The sequence below is a fragment of the Zootoca vivipara genome, chromosome 3, assembly GCF_965207765.1.
Source record: "Zootoca vivipara chromosome 3, rZooViv2.hap1.1, whole genome shotgun sequence".
Taxonomy (NCBI): domain Eukaryota; kingdom Metazoa; phylum Chordata; class Lepidosauria; order Squamata; family Lacertidae; genus Zootoca; species Zootoca vivipara.
This window is the reverse complement of record NC_142586.1, coordinates 51,859,404-51,878,201: the sequence shown is the minus strand read 5'-3', so window position 1 is coordinate 51,878,201 and position 18,798 is coordinate 51,859,404. Positions and strand designations below refer to the sequence as shown.

The 18,798-nt window shown below is 42.0% G+C and overlaps 1 protein-coding gene across 4 annotated transcripts in view; it reads left to right on the top strand.

The window, feature by feature from the left end:
* Positions 1 to 426: 426 nt before the first annotated feature.
* The window catches only part of CEP85L (centrosomal protein 85L), a 103,476-nt gene continuing 85,104 nt past the window's right edge, over positions 427 to 18,798 (top strand). For 2 of the 4 annotated variants that reach the window (XM_035109173.3, XM_035109172.3), the window contains exons 1-2: positions 427 to 807; positions 17,139 to 17,300. In XM_035109173.3, the coding sequence (XP_034965064.2) occupies positions 756 to 807; positions 17,139 to 17,300 (214 nt within the window). In that variant the 5' untranslated portion in view covers positions 427 to 755. Of the gene's footprint in view, positions 808 to 9,100; positions 9,256 to 17,138; positions 17,301 to 18,798 lie in introns of those variants that run through there. The other 2 variants (XM_088666052.1, XM_088666053.1) reach the window with 2 other exon arrangements.

Genomic DNA, 18,798 nt, shown 5'->3' with positions numbered 1-18,798 from the left:
CCAGTGTCTTATTGTACTCAAAACTGCCTTATGAGTGGGACCACGCTATCTTTACAAAGTTCACCGTTGGTGACCACGCTATGCGCGCGTGCTCTCTTCCTACTGATGTCAAACCACGCAACGCTGTGGATTCTCTGCACGTGCTCAGAGGCCCTTTCGCATGTGCTCCCGGATCCACCTTCCACGTTCCCGGGCTGCCTCCTCCTACTTTCCAAGAAACAGCCCCCACCCTCTCCTTTTCCTCCTCGCTCGCTTCTTCAGTTACCCCTGGCGGGCTCCGTGCTGCCTGCCTGCCGCCCCCTCCCGCTTCCACCGCCAACTCCCCTCTCTTCAGAGAGTAGCGGCAGCATCTGCTGAGTTCCCGCCTCTGTCCCCGCCCGGCACCGAGCAGCAGCAGCAAGAGGAGGAGGCGGAGGAAGAAAAAGAGACGGGAAGCTGCAGTGTGTGGGCAGCAGCAGCAGCAGCAGCAGCAGCGAAGGAAGGAGGCGAGTTTTGTCCTTTCCGCTGCTTGTTCTGCGAAGGAACTGGCCGGCAGCAACCATGGCCTCGGCTCCTCGCAGGCCAGAGTCGGGCTGCCAAGCGCGAAGGGCAGGAGCAGCAGCAGCAGCAGCAGAGGAGGGCCGGCAATGAGCGACCACTAGCAGCTGCCCTTTCCAGTCTCTGCCGTCCAGGCCGCGCGCGGGCGCGGGTCTCCGTGCGGACCCCCGGAGCTTCTCCTCCTCGACGGCCCTCTCTCCGCCCGCGGAGGCCCCGCCATGTGGGGGAGGCTCCTCTCCGAGTTCGGCCAAAACGGCGACTACAGAGCAGGTAGCGGCGGCGGCGGCGGCGGGGGGGGGGGCGGGCGGCGGGCGGTCCCATTTATTCGGGTAGCAAACGTGTGAAAGCGAACCCGGTTTGGGTTTTGTAGCGCCCAGCCTCCACAAAGTGGAGCCCAAAGTGGAGCCCAGCCCCACTCGCTTGTTTCAGTTTCCAGGCCAGATTTCTCTCCTCGGTTTTGGCGCTCTCGGCGAGGGTCTCTTCTCAGTTTGTGCCTAGTGCCTGGCTTCTTCCCCTTTCCCTACAGTTGCTTCAGATGTTCGTTAACGCGCGTCGCCATCTGGTTGAGTGATTTGGGAGGAGGAGGAGAAGGGGCGGGTGTCGGGGAGTGGAGCGGAGCGGAGGAAGAAGAAGAAGGTCACTGCAACAAATCCGCCCGCCCGGCGATGCAGATTGCAGCCCAGCCTGGGTGGGAAAGGAAGCGGGGCGCCGCCGCTTCAGGGAGCCATTAAAGCTGGGGAAAGCAGTGCAATTAGTTACTACGCGGCTATATTTAGCGCTTTCTCTGCTAATCACCCTTAAACCTGGCAGGATTGGTGAACGCGGCTTAATCCAAAGAGGAAAAGAAAAGCAAACCCCTACGGGAAACAAACTAAACAAAATCACCACACTTGCTTTTCACTTTCTCTTTGGAAGTTCCCAGATACGAGTTGGGGGGTTGGAGGAGGTGGGGGGAGACGTTAATGCTGCCCGGTTTTGCACATGGCCCTGGAATAAATGTGTGCTTGTCTCGTCTCCCAGTCACGGAGCCCAATTTCCTCAGAGGGAATGCATATGCTCTGCTTCCGGGAAGTAGTGATATCTCAGGGTTAGGGCTTTATTTTTGGAAGGAAAGGTTTAAAGCTCAGTAGTGCTGTTAAAACCGGATACAGTATATCTCTGTCGAGGCTTCATGTGATGCTGCTGTTGAAATGGGTAGGTTAAAACGGGTGGAATTCAGTTGGGCCTGTGTAGCTCGCATGTCCTTAATTAATTAATTAAACCTTACAGTTATCTCTATAATTAAACCATGCAAGATAGGATTAGGTTGAATATTCTTGCACTGATGGCCCTGTAGTGTTTTAGTCTCATCAGCTCTTGTTACTGATACTGAATAGTTCTCTTGCAGTGCCTGAGAACAAACTGTACTTGTCTGCACAGCACTTTAGAATAAATTACCATTCTTTGATAACATTATGAATTACTGAACTGTTTGTTACATGTGAGGAGTGGCTTTATAGCTTTAAGTTGTCAGCTGGCCTAGGGGAGAACTATTAAATAGACTGTGCTGATTCTGTTGTTTACTGTGCACACCATTCATTTGCTAACTTTTTAATTAATGATCAGGGCTTGTTATACATAAATAATTTCCTATTCCTTAATGATTCCATCCAGAAATTGAAGCAACAGATTACATTTGGTAGTTCCAGAAACAAAATCCAGAATTTGTCACTGGTTTACTAAAATAATTGTATATGACCCTGTTGGTTCGCTATATCTACCTTATTCTCCTAGTCTAGGATAAACACAGCACTGATTCCCCACCCCCACCCTGGCACTGTTGGTACAAGACTTATACCTGCCTATTCAGTTCTGTATGTATTCCATTTGCTGTAAAGTGAAAGGAAAATCAGAATCTTATTTATAGCAAGCCAGTGCTTTGGACCATCTTGCTCATTATTGTTGACACTAACTGGCAAGGCTGGGCTCTCCAGGGTTTTAGACAGGGGGCTTTGCCAACCATGTTTGGAGATGCCAGTGACTGAACCCGAGACCTTTTGCCTTTAATGAATGTGCTTTACTACTGAGCTTGAGGGCTTAATTTTTTATTTTATTTTTACAATTAGCTATTAACTTATTTGTATCTAAAAAGAATATACCTGCCATACTATAAGTATTTTCTATGGCTTTTCACGTGTTATACAGTATTACTGAGGAGACTGGGTGAGAGGTGAACCCACTGTCCAAAAACAACAGTTACCCATTTCTATAAGAAAATACATAGAAAAACAAGTGGGGAAAATAAACATCTTCTAAGTCTTTCAGAACAACCAGAAGATCTTCTGAAAGTAAAAGGATAGAAGCTTGTGAGAAATGCACACATGTAATTAAGAATTGAGGTGCTTCCCAGCATGTTCTACTGTTACATCAATATTGTTTGTATACTTACGGTAGTTTGCTAGGCTAATACAGAAGTGAATAATAAAATAGATAGGTTTAAAAGAATGTTGCTGCTTATAATAGTATCCTGCTGCTGGACAAAATTTGACACCCTTATTGTCAAACCTGGAAATCTTTGTGCCATTATGTTTTTTCATTTCAGTTTAGTATGTTTACTAAAATCTATACCATCCACTTGAAGCAGTGATTATGCCTGCCAAGTGCTAGAATATTAGGGCTGCTTTTGAGTGTACCATTATTGACTGTTTGATACTGTGGTTTGATTGGTTGAAGCCTCTGAATGGAACCATTATCTGACCCAATATGAGATTAGTTTAGTTCTGATTGCACAATAGTTTGGTCACAAGTCATATCCATGGTGAACATTTTTCATTGTTCTTGTGGTTAATAATTCCTCACAAGAACACTATAATTATTCAGTATTTTTATCAGGACAATTGGATTGCAAACATAAATGTGAATTCAAATTATTTAAATAAATCATGTGCAAAGTTCCATAGGGAACATGGATTAATTGATAGCTCTGATCCAGCAAGAGGTTTCATTGTGCAGCTTACTCGTTGCATGAATAAAAGGCTGTTTTGGGATGCAGAATCCCCCTCATTCATAATGACTTTGTACAGAAACGTTATAAGAAGACCACAAAGTATTGCACTTGTTTATCTGAATGCATGGGTGATTAAGAATAAATATTTTAAACACCTGTTTCAGGTGTGGCATTTGTGAAGATAAGATTGATAAGAATTAGCTATTTATGGATGCGAACATTCATATTGATTCATTTTATATCTATCTATCTGTCTATCTATTATGGGACTATCCTCAATAAAACAAAATGACTGAGCTCAGTTAAGCATTATATAATAAATTGAGGCAAAGAGCATTCATGGGTAATTTCAGACCCAGGTGGTGTTTTTGTTGTTGGTATTTTGGTAGGATAGCTAGTTGTTAACCAAATTTTGAAGGAGATTCAGATGTCTGCTTTTGAGGTGGAATGGCTTCTTTTGGTGGGACTTCTCTTTTTCTTAGCATCTGAAACCTTCATGTTTAGTTACTTAGAAAATGTAGTTCCAGAGAATGCATTGTTCATACAAATTGTGTTTGGCATGTGGTTGCATATCTCTCACTAGCCTAAGGTTACCAGATTTTTTTTCAATGAATCCAGGGACACTTTTCAACTTCAGTGGATTTTGTATGGGGACTGATTTGCAAATCCGGGGACTGTCCCTGGGAACTGGGGACATCTGGTAACCTTCCACTAGCCCAGGCATCCCCAAACTGCGGCCCTCCAGTTGTTTAGCCTACAACTCCCATGATCCCTAGCTAACAGAACCAGTGATCAGGGATGATGGGAATTGTAGTCCAAAACATCTGGAGGGCCGAAGTTTGGGGATGCCTGCACTAGCCCCACTGGATGTTACTAAATAATAATGACGCAACCCCTTACTGCTTGTGCTATTTTGTGATATTTCAAAACACACTTCGTTAAATCTGTCTTTTCTAGAGCAATATGCAGTTCTTTTAAAAAATAAAAAGTGGTAAACATGAGCAGCCCTCTTGCCCCACCGTAATGTCCCACATGGTGTAGTAGTGGTTAAGAGCGGTAGACTTTTAATCTCCACCACATGGGTGGGTGGCCTTGGGCTAGCCTGAAGTCTCTCAGCCTCACTCACCTCAGAGTGTTTGTTGTGGGGGGGAGGAAGGGAAAGGAGATACCGTTGAGACTCCTTAAAAGTGAAAGGCAGGATATCAAATCCAAACTCTTCTTTTTTGTTATCCTTGTAATGAAAATACTAAATAATAATAATAATAAAAGACTCTATGGTCTCTTTCTCACTCCAGCACAAATTCCCAATGGCATTTGGTTTTGTGAAGACAAACTAAAAATCCTGATGTCCAGGCAGTCTCCTCACAACAAGGCTGGACTGCTGAATAGTGTTTTGTTCTTGCTTTTACATGTACCTTATATCCTACATTTTCTCCAGGTGCTCAAATGAGTTCCCCTCTACCATGCAAGTCATATGATGTGTGAAGTAAGAGCTGTTGTTCACAATAGTATTAGAGAAAGTGCCACATATCTGTGCCATGTAAATTGGTGTGCAGCCCCATTGGTGTATGAATAGAGTCCTACGTCTGAGTGTCAGGAGACCATAAAGTCAAGCTTTGATGTGCATAGCAAGGAGGCCTGGAATAAAAAATACCCCACAAAGCAGAATCCCCCAAAATGGCACCTCCCAAGATATTGCTGGGCTGCAACTCTCATCATCCCTGCCCATTGGCCATGCTGGTGCAGCTATTGGGATTTTTAGTCCAAAATATCGGGAGGGCAATGTCAGGGAAAGCTACTGCAAACCCATTAATACCTGAATATGCACAGTGCAACAATAAACTTTAGCGGGGAATCTTGAAGAAGGGCCAGACTTTAGTAGTGGAACATTTGCTTTGCAAAATAAAAAAAATTCCTTCCAGTAGCACCTTAGAGACCAACTAAGTTTGTCATTGGTATGAGCTTTCGTGTGCATGCACACTTCTTCAGATATATGTGCTTCAGAATATGTGCTTTGCACATATTCAGTCCCTGGTCTCTTCAGGTATTCCTGTGAACGTCCCCAGTCTGAAACTTTAGAGAGCTGCTATTAGTTAATATAGGCCACATTGAGCTATATTGACAATTCATCTGACTCGGTATAAGGCATCTTACTATGATCCCAAGCTGGATAATTAATAGTAGAGCGATATTTTGTTCCTTGATCCACTAACTTCCTTGAAGGCAAGCTTAAGGCTGTTATAGTAATTTCTTGTCTAATAATAATTTCCTGAGACATGGTCTTGTTAATATGGGACAGATTTGATCTGTTGACAACATCTGTGTTTCCCTGAGTAAGTTTCCTTGCTAAATGTTAATCTCAGGTGGTATGAGAGTGATCAGCCTCACAGGCAATGTCACAATTGAATTTTAAACAGGTGTGAGATCACAATCTTATTATGAGCTTTGAGGGGGGGGGTCTCCTGAATTGGTTGGTTATGTTAAAACATGAAGCAAATGTTGAATTCATACTATGGGTGAGGAACTGGCTAGGATAACCTAAGCTCTCTTTGCCTTTTAGGTGTGAGATGGGTTGGGGCGGGGAGGGGAGAAAGATCAAGTAATTTTATATCTGTTTTGAGATCAAAACAGTAATTGGAGCCCTGAAGATGAGAATGCAATAGCGGTACTTGCCTCCAAGGATGCGGGTGTGTCCTTGAAAGGGGAAGTAATGGTGAGTTTCTGAATTGTCTGTGTAGTGGCGCTGGCATGCTTAGAGCCTTCAGGGATGAACTCAGTAGGCTGTACTGCCTTTTCTATGTCTATGGTTTGTGTGACCTTGATTTTCAAGGCTTATATAGCACCTCTGCCTTTTATTAGCAGCTCCCTTCCTGTTCTTCCTATATCTTATCTTCCTATTTGTTTCACTTCCATTGTAATACAGTATGGGGTTGCTGTGATGTCCCTTTGTGAGATGGCTTTTCTGTCTTTACATTTGACCTTTTAAATTTCTTTTGGGGATTGTGCTTTCGGGCATGCTGTAACAAATATGCATGGGTGCGCAATTGGATAATGAACAAGCAAGAGAGAAAATAAATCTCACAACAGATGGAGGCTCACGTGAAGCACCACCTTTTGTACCAAGGGAGGAAACAAGAATACAGCTGGCTCTATTCTCACCTAACTGTTATAATGAATGGGTGGTTTCTGAAGTTTATTTGAAATTGCAATCTTCACACAATTGGTTATGTTACAGTAAGGAGCAGATGAAGAGATTTCATAATAATCCAGAACTATAAAAAGGTAAACAAGCATTCTTAAAATGTTTATTGCAAATTAAAATCAGGATGGTTATAAAATAGTAATGAATGAAGAGGGCATTCATTGTGCAATGTGAACCAACAAAGACTACGCTCTTTCCAATTGCATGCCACTTATTTGGCAAAGGAAGTTACTCTTAAGAGTCTATCAGAGTAAGCATTTATTTATGCATACTCATTGATAATATTAAGTTTAATATACACATTTTTCATATTCTGTGCACAGTAGTAAACCAGTTGAGCAAATGAGAAATCTCTGCAATTGCTTGGGAGTCCTGAAGATCTTGAAATGGTTTAATGTGTGTGGCAGATGTCTTAACAGCTATTGTTGAAGAAAAACCCATTTGTTGCTGATAAGCTATAATAGGAGGAAGGCTGCTTCTGCACTTGTCTCCAGTATCAACTGTTCTGCCTCTTCCACATAACTTTAGAATCCTATCTTTGGTTTGTAACCTGAGTTTCAGGAGCTTACAAGCTATTAATTCCAGTGGTATCCTTTACTGTACAACTTTACATATGAAGAAATTTTCATTCTTATAAAAGGTCCATATTCTGTGTTCTGAAAACTTATGTGAGCAACTAAGTCCCACTCTGAAAGCTTCTGTTCTTTTGCAGTTTGTTTAAGCTCAGTTGTAGGCAATGTGAATTTTTCTCATATAATTGTGACTAGGATTGGGGTGCTGCTGTGTGTCTTTTGCAAAATGTGTGCTGCTGTCTTGTTGCTTACTTTTTGAACAAGTGAAGCTTCGTTGCTCAGAAACAAAAATAAAAACATACTATTGAAGAACAAACTTTAAATTGTACTTATTTAATAAGCCCAATTCAGTATGTTTTCCTTTATCTTAACTAGTGCACAATTACAGGAATAGTCCTCATGCATCCATGATTAGGAACTTCTGGCTAGCCACAGGAAAGTCACATTGGATTCATTATGGCCGCATAAGCCTCTGCTTATATTTGTAATTAAAGGTAAAGGGACCCCTGACCATTAGGTCCAGTAGTGACCGACTCTGGGGTTGCGCGCTCATCTCACATTATTGGCCGAGGGAGCCGGTGTATAGCTTCCAGGTCATGTGGCCAGCATGACAAAGCCGCTTCTGGCAAACCAGAGCAGCACATGGAAACACCGTTTACCTTCCCGCTGTAGCGGTTCCTATTTATCTACTTGCATTTTGACGTGCTTTCGAACTGCTAGGTTGGCAGGAGCTGAGACCAAGCAACGGGAGCTCACCCCGTCACAGGGATTCGAACCACCGACCTTCTGATCGGCAAGCCCTAGGCTCAGTGGTTTAACCACAGCGCCACCTGGGTCCCTATATTTGTAATTAGGACTAGAAGAAATGCAGAAGTAGATGGTGAACAGTGTCTAGGTAAATGTTTCTGATCTCTTGGTTGCAGTCCAAATATGAGAATTTCAGTGAGTCAAAGGGATTGGTAATTTATAACTAGGATTTTCATAAATTGAGTTTTCTGAAACTTTTAATTGCCACAAGTAGTTTTGTGTCTGTTCATGCAACATGTCTTTTTCTGTCTTTGGGCAATCATTGTATGAATGTGAATAGCCCAAGGACTGCTTGCATATAGTTTCTTTGTTGGGATTTAGGCGAAAGGATTGTTCCATGAATGTGAGAAACATTTAATAGAAATTTGCTCTTTGATTCTTTCCAAGCTTCCAGTTGCCAAGCAGCAAACATTCTTAGGCTTCAGAAGAACATGTTACAGAGTTGGGGGCGGGGGAATCATTTTGTTTACAGTGGTACCTCTGGTTACGAACTTAATTCATTCCGGAGTTCCGTTCTTAACCTGAAACCGTTCTTAACCTGAGGTACGACTTTAGCTAATGGGGCCTGTCATTGTGCCACTGGTGTGCAATTTCTGTTCTCATTCTGAGGTAAAGTTCTTAACCCGAGGTACTACTTCCGGGTTATCGGAGTCTGTAACCCGAGGTACCACTGTACACCTAACTTCACACTATGATTCTCCTGCATGGTGTGCTTTCTAATTTGTGGTACTGGGTCAGCTCTCCTGGTTCGATCTATTTGTTTGAGGAGAAATGAATGACTGCTATGTAGTGACATATGCACTCTGAAATTTCTGTTACATGAGCTGAGAATGACAACAGAAGACATTTTAAACAGAATTTTCTGACAGTTGTAGTTTTTACTGTAGCTAGAAGTTGAAAACACTTTGGGGTTGTTTTTTTTTTAAAGTAAGCTTGGCCTAAATAGAGAATGATACTTACATTTGTTGAATATGCAAGATTACTACATTTTAAATTTTATTTTTGTTTCAGGGTTCAGCTCCCTGTTAAGTACATGGCTGAGCAGGGTGGCCCTGAGAGAATCACTGTCTTGCAGCTTCAGGTGCCTACTTGTAAAATGGGAGTAATAGTGACCATTCTGCAAAAGATGTCAGAAGAATATAGTGATGAAGGTAGTTCAATTTGTTTCCTCTTCTAAGCTTATATATATAAGCTGGGGTCCTTTGGGAGGAAGTGTGGAAGAGATTTTATAAATAAAATACCTATGAACATATGGCACCCAGGTGGCGCTGTGGGTTAAACTACTGAGCCTAGGGCTTGCTGATCAGAAGGTCGGCGGTTTGAATCCCTGTGACGGGGTGAGCTTCCGTTGCTTGGTCCCAGCTCCTGCCAACCTAGCACTTCGAAAGCACGTAAAATGCAAGTAGATAAATAGGAACCGCTACAGCGGGAAGGTAAACGGTGTTTCCATGTGCTGCTTTGGTTTGCCAGAAGTGGCTTTGTCATGCTGGCCACATACGCTGGCTCCCTCGGCCAATAATGCGAGATGAGCGCGCAACCCCAGAGTTGGTCACGACTGGACCTAATGGTCGGGGTCCCTTTACCTTTTTACCTATGAACATATAAAGTGGGGGGGATCAAACTTCCTCCCTTCTCTCATAGGGGAGCATGAGTGGACTAGGGAGACCAGTCTCTAGAGCAGGGGTCAGCAAACTTTTTCAGCAGGGGGCCGGTCCACTGTCCCTCAGACCTTGTGGGGGGCCGGACTATATTTTTTTTTTGGGGGGGGGGAATGAACGAATTCCTATGCCCCACAAATAACCCAGAGATGCATTTTAAATAAAAGGACACATTTTACTCATGTAAAAACACGCTGATTCCCGGACTGTCCGCGGGCCCGATTTAGAAGGTGATTGGGCCGGATCTGGGGCCCCCGGGCCTTAGTTTGCCTACCCATGCTTTAGAGAAATTAATGTAGTTTCAGAAATAGCATTGCAGCCTGTGGAAAAAACCCTTCTTGTTCTCATACATTACCTGCGGAAAACCTATGTTTGAAATTGACAGTAAAAATAAAATTAAAGAAGGCCGCAGTACTAATGCTAGTACTTTGGGACTTGTCCTTAACTCATGAAGATTCAATAAAATAGTTTTATAAAAACAATTTCATCGTACAGTGGTACCTCGCGTTGCAGACACGATCCGTTCCAGGGTGCCGTTCGCACCCTGAAAAGTCTGCAACCTGAGTGGCACTTTTATGCATGCGCGAAAGTGCGATAGAGTGTTTCTGCTCGTGTGCGAAGCATGCAGACGCTTCTGCGCATGCGCACGCGGCGAAACACTTCTGGGTCTGCCGCGTTTGTAACCTGGAAAAATGCAACCCACAGCGGACGCAACACGAGCTATGACTGTATCAGAAATATGGCCTGGAATAGCAGGGCATGTTGCTCTATAATAAAGGGTTTGAAATAAAAATGAAACAGGAGTTGCACACATATAGTATTTTTATTTACTACGTCCTGCTCCACAGTAGGCCATGGTGCTCAAGCTTTGGGTTTGTCTGGTAAGAATCAGGACTGCCTCTTTGTCAATCTTACCTTGCCTTCTACACTACATTTCTGCAAGTTGCTCAGTGTTATACTGAAAGACAGGGGTTGTTATGCATGTCTTCCTTACCAAAAGGAAGCTTTGTGTGCCTCTGTAGGCAATGGAAACTGACAGCAGTGGCTAGGCAGTGTGATGTATAGGAAGAGACTGATGCTGAGCAATGACTGGAAGGAGCAATCTCTCCACCAGTAGTAGCATGGAGGTTGCTTCCTTTTGGTCACTGTTTGACCCATTGTACTACTGCTGTGTTTGCTTCTGTTGGAAACTGGTGTGTCTTACATATACTGGTTGTCTAAACTTCAGCTGCATCCCCATGAACAAAGGTGCAAACATTTCCCATTTTTGTCACTGGCTAGAGGACCTTGTCAAGTGAAGTCATGAAGGGCTATCTCCAGAGTCCTCTGCTGAATTTCCCCATAATTACCTTGTACATAAGTACATAAATCCGCTCCCTCTTGCCTTAAGTTTTCTTTCACTGTTAATTTTAAAGACTTCCGATTGGCTGCAGGGGCTTCCTGTACTCAATCAGAAACCCTGTCGGTTGTTCAGGTTCCAAAGAACATTCGTAACCCGGAACAGTCACTTCCGGGTTTGCGGCGTTCGAGAGCCAAAACGTTCCAGTCGCAAGGTGGGATCCAAGGTACGGCTGTATAGCAAAAATAAAATAAAAAATCCATTGGAAATTTGGCAGCATGAAATGCTATTTTTAGTGACAATGTAAAATGCATTTTTGTACAACAAATGATGTGGTTGCAGGAATATGGCAACACATATCCCTGGTGTTCCACCCTAAGCCTGGCTGTTACAAACCTGCACCTCTGCTTTACTGTGTGGCCTTCCGTTCTACGGTCCTTTCATTATGCAGAGCAGGCTCGACTGTTGTTAGTTACATTTCTCTTTTTAAAAAAACTTTTTTTGGGTGTTTGCTGCATAACTCATGAGAGGACTGTATTTTGATTATAAGCAGTAAAATTGTTTGCAAACCAATGTAAAACTCTGATCTGAAAACAGCTTAGAATAAAGCAATGTAAATCTACTATTCTCTGGCTGTTTTTTAAAAATGAAATCTCCCCAGATGGAATAATTTGGTTGAACAGAGAGTGTAAAAGAGGAATAGTTACTATAGGTGAATAGTGCATTGGCTAGGAGGATGGGGAGGTGAGCCAGCAATAGAAGGCATGAGCTAATGCATTGCATTTGCGTGCCAAAGTAGAAATAAGAAACATCTGTAGCTCAGTTTTCTGTTTCTGCTATGTATTAACAGACTTTATAGGAGCAAAATAGCTAATCAGCAGGGCTGTACAACTCAGCTCTAAACTCCCCTCGTCCAATTTTTTAATACTAGGATTTGGTTCTGCAAGTGGAATAACTAGAATAAATGAGCTTTACACAGTTCATACAATTTGTACAATTTCACATATGGTGTCTGTGAGAAATTTTTGTTTTCCAGAATTTGGAATGTTACATTCAATTTGTCTGTGTGTAAAGGAAGAAAATAGATTTTAAGGCCAGAAAATGTGATTTCGCCATGAGAAATGGCCACTGGTTGCACTTAGCAAATGGACCTTTCTCTGATAACTGGAATTCCTATTAAAGGAAAAATGGTCATTCCCTTTTTTATATTCCCTGCCTGATCAGGTGATATGTAGGCAAGAGACTTGCAACATTAAGATGGAAACTAAGATTCTTAGGGTTGTATGCAAAGGAATAAATTTTAGTTGCCATATTCTGTGCAATTTGAGTCATGCAGGTTTCCAAAGTCCCTGATTAAAATGAAATCCACAAAGACCCTGAAAGTTTGTTAGTTGATAGTTGATATCCATGTTGGTTTTATGTGTTACACAAATGCACTTGAATGAAAACATGAGCTTTAAGAACCTCTCATTGTGCTAAAGTAGATTGTTTATAGCAGGGGTCAGCAAACTTTTTCAGCAGGGGGCCGTCTACTGTCCACCGCTTGACCGATAGCATTGAAATTTGGACACAACGCCACATGCGAATAGGAGAATAACCTAAGACACTTTCCGTACACAGATGTCACACCTGAGCCATGTAAAAAACCCCAAACCCGTGTTTCAGAACACACAACTCACCCAAAAGTGCATACTGGGAAATAGAACCTAGAAGCTGACAGTTCCTTTTCCAAGGGTCGGGGCCAAGGAATGGAGATACAGGGCGGAGGCCTCGGCTCACATTTACATACTAGGCCGAGCCAAGGCCTACAGAATTTGCTACCAAGGAGTGTGGTGGAGTCTCTTTCTTTGGAGGTCTTTAAGCAGAGTTTTGACAGGCATATGTCAAGAATGCTTTGATGGTGTTTCCTGCTTGGCAGGGGGTTGGACTGGATGGCCCTTGTGGTCTCTTCCAACTCTATGATTCTGTGACTAGACCTCGGCTCTACTTTACAGCCTACAGACTAGGTCTCAGCTCTACTTTACAGACTAGGCCGAGTGGAGCCCTGAGTGGGGGGAGGAGGGGCCCAAATAGGTCATGGGTTGAGCCAGGGTGGGGGGAGTCACAGGGATGACCTGGGGTGGGGGGAGGGGAACGGGATACCTCATGGGTCACGACATTCTGGGAGGAATCACAGGGATAAGACACAACAACGGGGGGGGGACAGACACATAGTCTAGGGACGGACGGACACCCCCCCCCTTCCTGGGAAACAAGGACCATGAGTCAGGCACAGCAGCACGTGTCCAGGCCAGCTAGTTTTACACATTCTACTCATGTAAAAACAAGGCAGGCCCCACAAATAATCCAGAGATACATTTTAAATAAAAGGACACATTCTACTCATGTAAAAACACGCTGATTCCCGGACCGTCTGAGGATTTAGAAGGGGATTGGGCCGGATTCGGCCCCCGGGCCTTAGTTTGCCTACCCATGGTTAATAGCGGTAGGCTGTCTTTGTCTCACTTGTATCATTCTAATTACAGTTGAAGCCCTCTAGGGCTGTAACATACTATGCAGCAGCCATGTGCCGCTACAGAAATGATGATGACTGCTTGAGTCAAAAGTTCAAAGAGAAACTTTTGCTTACCTTCCTCTTCCTTCCATTCTTGTGTGCGTCTATGTGTATATACCTACACAGCTCTGCCTGGTTCTCAGAATACCCCTGTGTTCTTTCTCTTCTTGCTTACATTGAATATCATTAATTGAGTGAAGTCCCATTTTATGTATTTTTATGTTTTGGAAATTGTTGTGGCCTACTGCTGATCCATTGAAGATAAGTAATTGTCCCGTAAAAAAGTATAAGTCAGCTATTTCACCAGCTGTTAGAGACAATTACTATGAATTTAGAATTACAGTATAAGATGCAGTCAGTGCAGGAGTTATTTTCCAAGTAGGACAGTAAATTACTACTACCAATAGTATGTGTGTGCTTGTGTGTATACAATGGTACCTCTACTTACGAATTTAGTGCGTTCCGAACGCACATTCGTAAGTCGAAAAAATTTGTAAGTTGGATCCCATAGGAATGCATTGGGAGAAAAAATTCGTAAGTAGAAGCAACCCTATCTAAAAATTCGTAAGTAGAAAAAATCCTATCTAAACCGCATCCAAGATGGCGGACGGAGCTCCATTCGTAAGTAGAAACATTTGTCAGTAGAGTTATTCGTAAGTAGAGGTACCACTGTATCTATATCTATATTTATATATATATCTATATCTATCTTATTTGTGGACAAATGCCAGCTTCCTTGGCCTGTAAAGCGAGATGAGCGCTGCAACCTCAGAGTCGTCTGCAACTGGACTTAACTGTCAGGGGTCCTTTACCTTTACCTTTTTTATAGCTATCATATTATAAATACTACCCTAATGGAGTTGTTATGCCAGTCCTCAAATCTGGAAGATGGAAATCCAAGGTTTATATTCTTACATCTTGTCTACCAGCTATATATTCTGATTTCCTCCCCTTACATCATTTTGATCTTCTACAGGACGACATTGAAGGATTTTATACTGCTTAACTGTAACAGTGGAGTATACATACCGGTACATTATGCACTCTTGGTAGTTCCATTGCCCTCAAGTTCTGGGTGGTGGTGTTCCGGGAGAGAGCATTCTCTTTGTCAGCCCTTAAGCTATGGAATTTCCTTCCCACTGAGGTGTGTCTTTCACCTTTAGTAAGTAGTTTTTGTCCTATGTTAAATTTACCCTGGTCTTTGATACCCAAGGCCTGTATTTCAAGACCTGACCTATTTGTTTAACTATCATTTGTTTTAAATTATTTCAGTATTTTATTTTTAAATTGTTGTTATCCATCTTGAGATTTCATGGCAAAGGGCAGATGATGATGATAATTAATAATTTTGTAAGTCTGCAGGATTCAGGGCATCAATAAAATTTAAAGAGGCAATCTTCTGCGTGACTCTCTTCTCCGCTGCTGTGTGTCTAAAATTTTACCAGATTTTGCTTTATGTGTAGTTGCATAAAATCCATAGATTCTGCTATAATTAAGTGTAGCTGCTGCCTCAAAGCGGTCTTCTCTGACTGTCGTGCGTAATGAATTTTGTTTTGTAAATGCTAATGTGCAGGATGTCTGTCTCAGTGAATGTTAGTTTACTTTAGAATCAAAGTTTTCCGTGCCACCATTTTACTACACTTGCTGGTAAAAAAAGTTTTGCGTCCATATTTTGATTTAATAGTACTTAGGGAAATAATACAATTCCTTGGTAATCACAGAGTCCATTTTACATGCAACTAAAATTGTAGTTGTAATTTCCTGATCCTTTAAGAAAAATGGGAACCTGCCCATTTCAAGCCTTGGCACAGGTTGCATGATTTGCTCCAATGTCTCCTGTCATCCATATGTATTGCTCTACTATTCCCCCACTCCTCACAAACTGGATAGGCCTGGCAGTCTGTTCTGATTGGCAAAAATGAAGAAGGAACAGCAGGATAACGAGGGCAACCTGGCAGGACATAATGGACATGCTTGTGCATCATCTGCCCATGTTATACTTGGCTCAGTCCCCTGACTTTTACATACATTTGATATTTGCATTGTAAAGGCAAGCGCTTTGAAGTGGGATGGGAATTAGCAAAACTCTGATGGGATTGGTGCATACCAATTGGCGAAATTACGTTCTGTAGTTCTTTTTAAAATTTGAGCACTACAGACATGCACACATGAATACTTCAAGCAAGGTATGAGCTTCCTCTGCAATGCAAGTGGGTCAGGTTTGTCCTGCCATACTGCATGTCATTTGTAATTTACTAAAAGAGCTTATTGCTGTATCTGAAGTGTGTGTTAGCAGTAGCACCAGCATAGCTGATTGGCTGTGTGCAGACATAGAAGAGGGGGCAGCTTGAGTGGAAATGTCTATCCTTCCATAGACTGGAATCCACAAACTGAGTTGAAAGGGTAAAGATGTAATAAGTAGCGACAGCAGTATAGAGGATAGGAATCAAGGAACCTGAATAGATGTGGTTGGCACGAAGTACAAGTGCCTTATTAAGTGAATTTAAAGTGTGGTTTCTGCTGCTTTGCTCTGTTTAGTTATGATGTAGTAAATCACAATGAGTGTCTATCAGTGTGAGTGTGCATGCAGGTGTGCATTTGGGTTCAAGGTTCAAGGTTCCCCTTTAGCTGATTGTTAAATTGTGATTTTATTTAATTAATTGACTTTTTGGAATTGGGTGCATCTTGCACTTACTGAAGGTTGGCCTCACTGTGTCACAACTAATATGATCTGAATTTATTCATGGCTTTTAAGGCTTTTCGTTCAGGATCTGACCTGAATAGATGGCTTGTGACATGCTGTAAGGTCATGAAATTCATTGATGACTTGAGCTGAACTATATTTACTGTATTTCTGTTCTATCAGATAGCATGCAGTTGTTTAGTGTCTTTGGTTGAAGTGGTTGCTAAAAGTTGCCCTCTAGTCAAGGGTCTTTTGTGTCAGACAAATGGAACTTTGTCTGCTGGAAGGAAGCTGTTGAAAACCCTTTTGAGGACATTGTGTTTTGGTGTCAAGCTCTAATATAATATTAATTACACTTCTCTTAAGGGTAATTTTAAGTAAAATTAAAACTAGGGAAAACCAGCTTTTTAGAATCCTGAGCGACATTTTCTGTGTATCAGAATGTATGATGACTCCCAGCTTACCTCTCAAAAACCTTCCTTGCAAAGAAATGTGTAGCAAAAAATAAACTGTATTTTGCAATATCTTCTGAGCCTTGAGCAAAGCTAGGTTGAGAATAAACACAACAAATATACACTGTAGTAACTGAACGATACCATATCTTAACAAGAGACTGTCATTTGTTTGAATGCACTCATGTGCAACTTCTGTGATAAACTACATCATTAGATTACTGTAGAAAAAAATGCTATAGGTTTTGGTGTTTCCTAATTTTACATATGTAGATGTTATCTTTAAAATCCAGTTTGTTGTTGAACTGTGGTGATGACTTTGAATAAATATACTTTTTTTCTTGGCAGGCACAGAGTATTCTCCGTCGGGATGGTTACCTGGTCCTGATCCACTGTGGCAAGCCACAACTGGTTCATCGAGTGGTCGGAGTACCCACCTGAGAAGACACAGCATAGCTTCTGACAGTGGGGACACTGGTATCGGAACCTCCTGTTCTGATAGTGTGGAAGGTGAGTAGAGATGCTTAATATAAGGCATTGATGCTTTCATGGAATGCAGAGGCAAGAGGTGGTCTTGAAACATAGAGACGGAGTTTATATAAAATCCAGAGAAGCACGTAACTTGTTCAGAGAACAAGTTAACTGTCTTTTTCTGTTGATGTGAGAGATGCATGTTTATTCAGAAGTAATTCCCACCATATTCAGTGGGACTTATTCACAAGTAAGTGCTCATACAATTGCAGCTTTTTTTCTTATTTGGTCAAAGGTAACTTACCATATGTTAAATATGTAAGACCTCCTGAGCATATCCTTCATGAGATGCTGATGTTCAAGAGTGTTTGTTTTCCCCATACCTAAATGAGTAAAAATCAATAAAAATAGCAACAGAAAAACTTACATTTGCATAGGGGAGTAGTGCCTGTGTCCAGCTCTGCCTGGTTCCCCAGTTATGGCTCTTCCTAGATCTGGCTTTCAATTTGTTTACTTCTTCTGTGGACTGATGGTGGAGCAATCCCTCCTTTGCCAGCCTGCTCATGTGCCTACATCAAATTCTTGGTTGCCCTTGGCCATCAGGCGGGTCGCTAAATACAAGGCTGGGCTACATGGCTCTAGCTGATAAAATTGTTGTACCTACTTTTATTTGTTAGCACTCCCTTTGTTCTGCTTTTACTTGCCCTGTATTTATTGGAAATAAAAGACATGTTATTGGATCTGCTGATGTCACTTATCTACATTGTTTTCACACTGTTGTTCTAAATCATCTTGCTGTTTTCCTGTCTGAAATTCATGCACGAGGCTGTTTTTCAAGGGAAGAGGAAAATTTTACAAAGCAAAACAGGAACCTCACTCTGAACTCATTGGATTGCATTTTTTGTCAGTACTGGCTAGACTTTAGGCAAGACTCTTTTAAAAAGAAAATATTAGGATGCAGCATAATTCATGATGAAATCTAGATAGGCTGCCAAGAAGAACTTTATTTTCAAGCTGGTCCTTAGCCTATTCTCAGTTGCAATGCTGAGAAGGCAGGTCTTACATAACTGATGGTAGAAAATGCTGTTGAGCAACCTGGCAACTTTGATCATTGCAAAGATGCAGGGAAAGGAAATTGCATTTTCCAAGCTTAATAAATATAATGAAGTTCCTGTCAGCTTCAGCACTGAGCTAGTCTGATTTTTATTGTCCTTTCCCATTCTTAATTATCAATGTTTAAAACGAAGCCTTTGCTTTGCAATATGTCTTCGCATAGATATGCTTTAATGTTATTCCCTCTAGCAAACTGGTATGTAGACTTGATAAATGATTACATACGGGGTACATGCCCAGATTATTTGATGAATAGATTGGCAGAAACTAGCAAAATCAGAGTTGTGAACTATTCTAGACCACCAAGGTGTCTGTGTCACAGAAAAATGCTTTTCTTTATGTCTTTCTTTTTATGACAAGCCCAAAGACTGTTGCCAATTACTGTAGAATTTGAGCTATTGTATAATCACATATTTGTCTATCT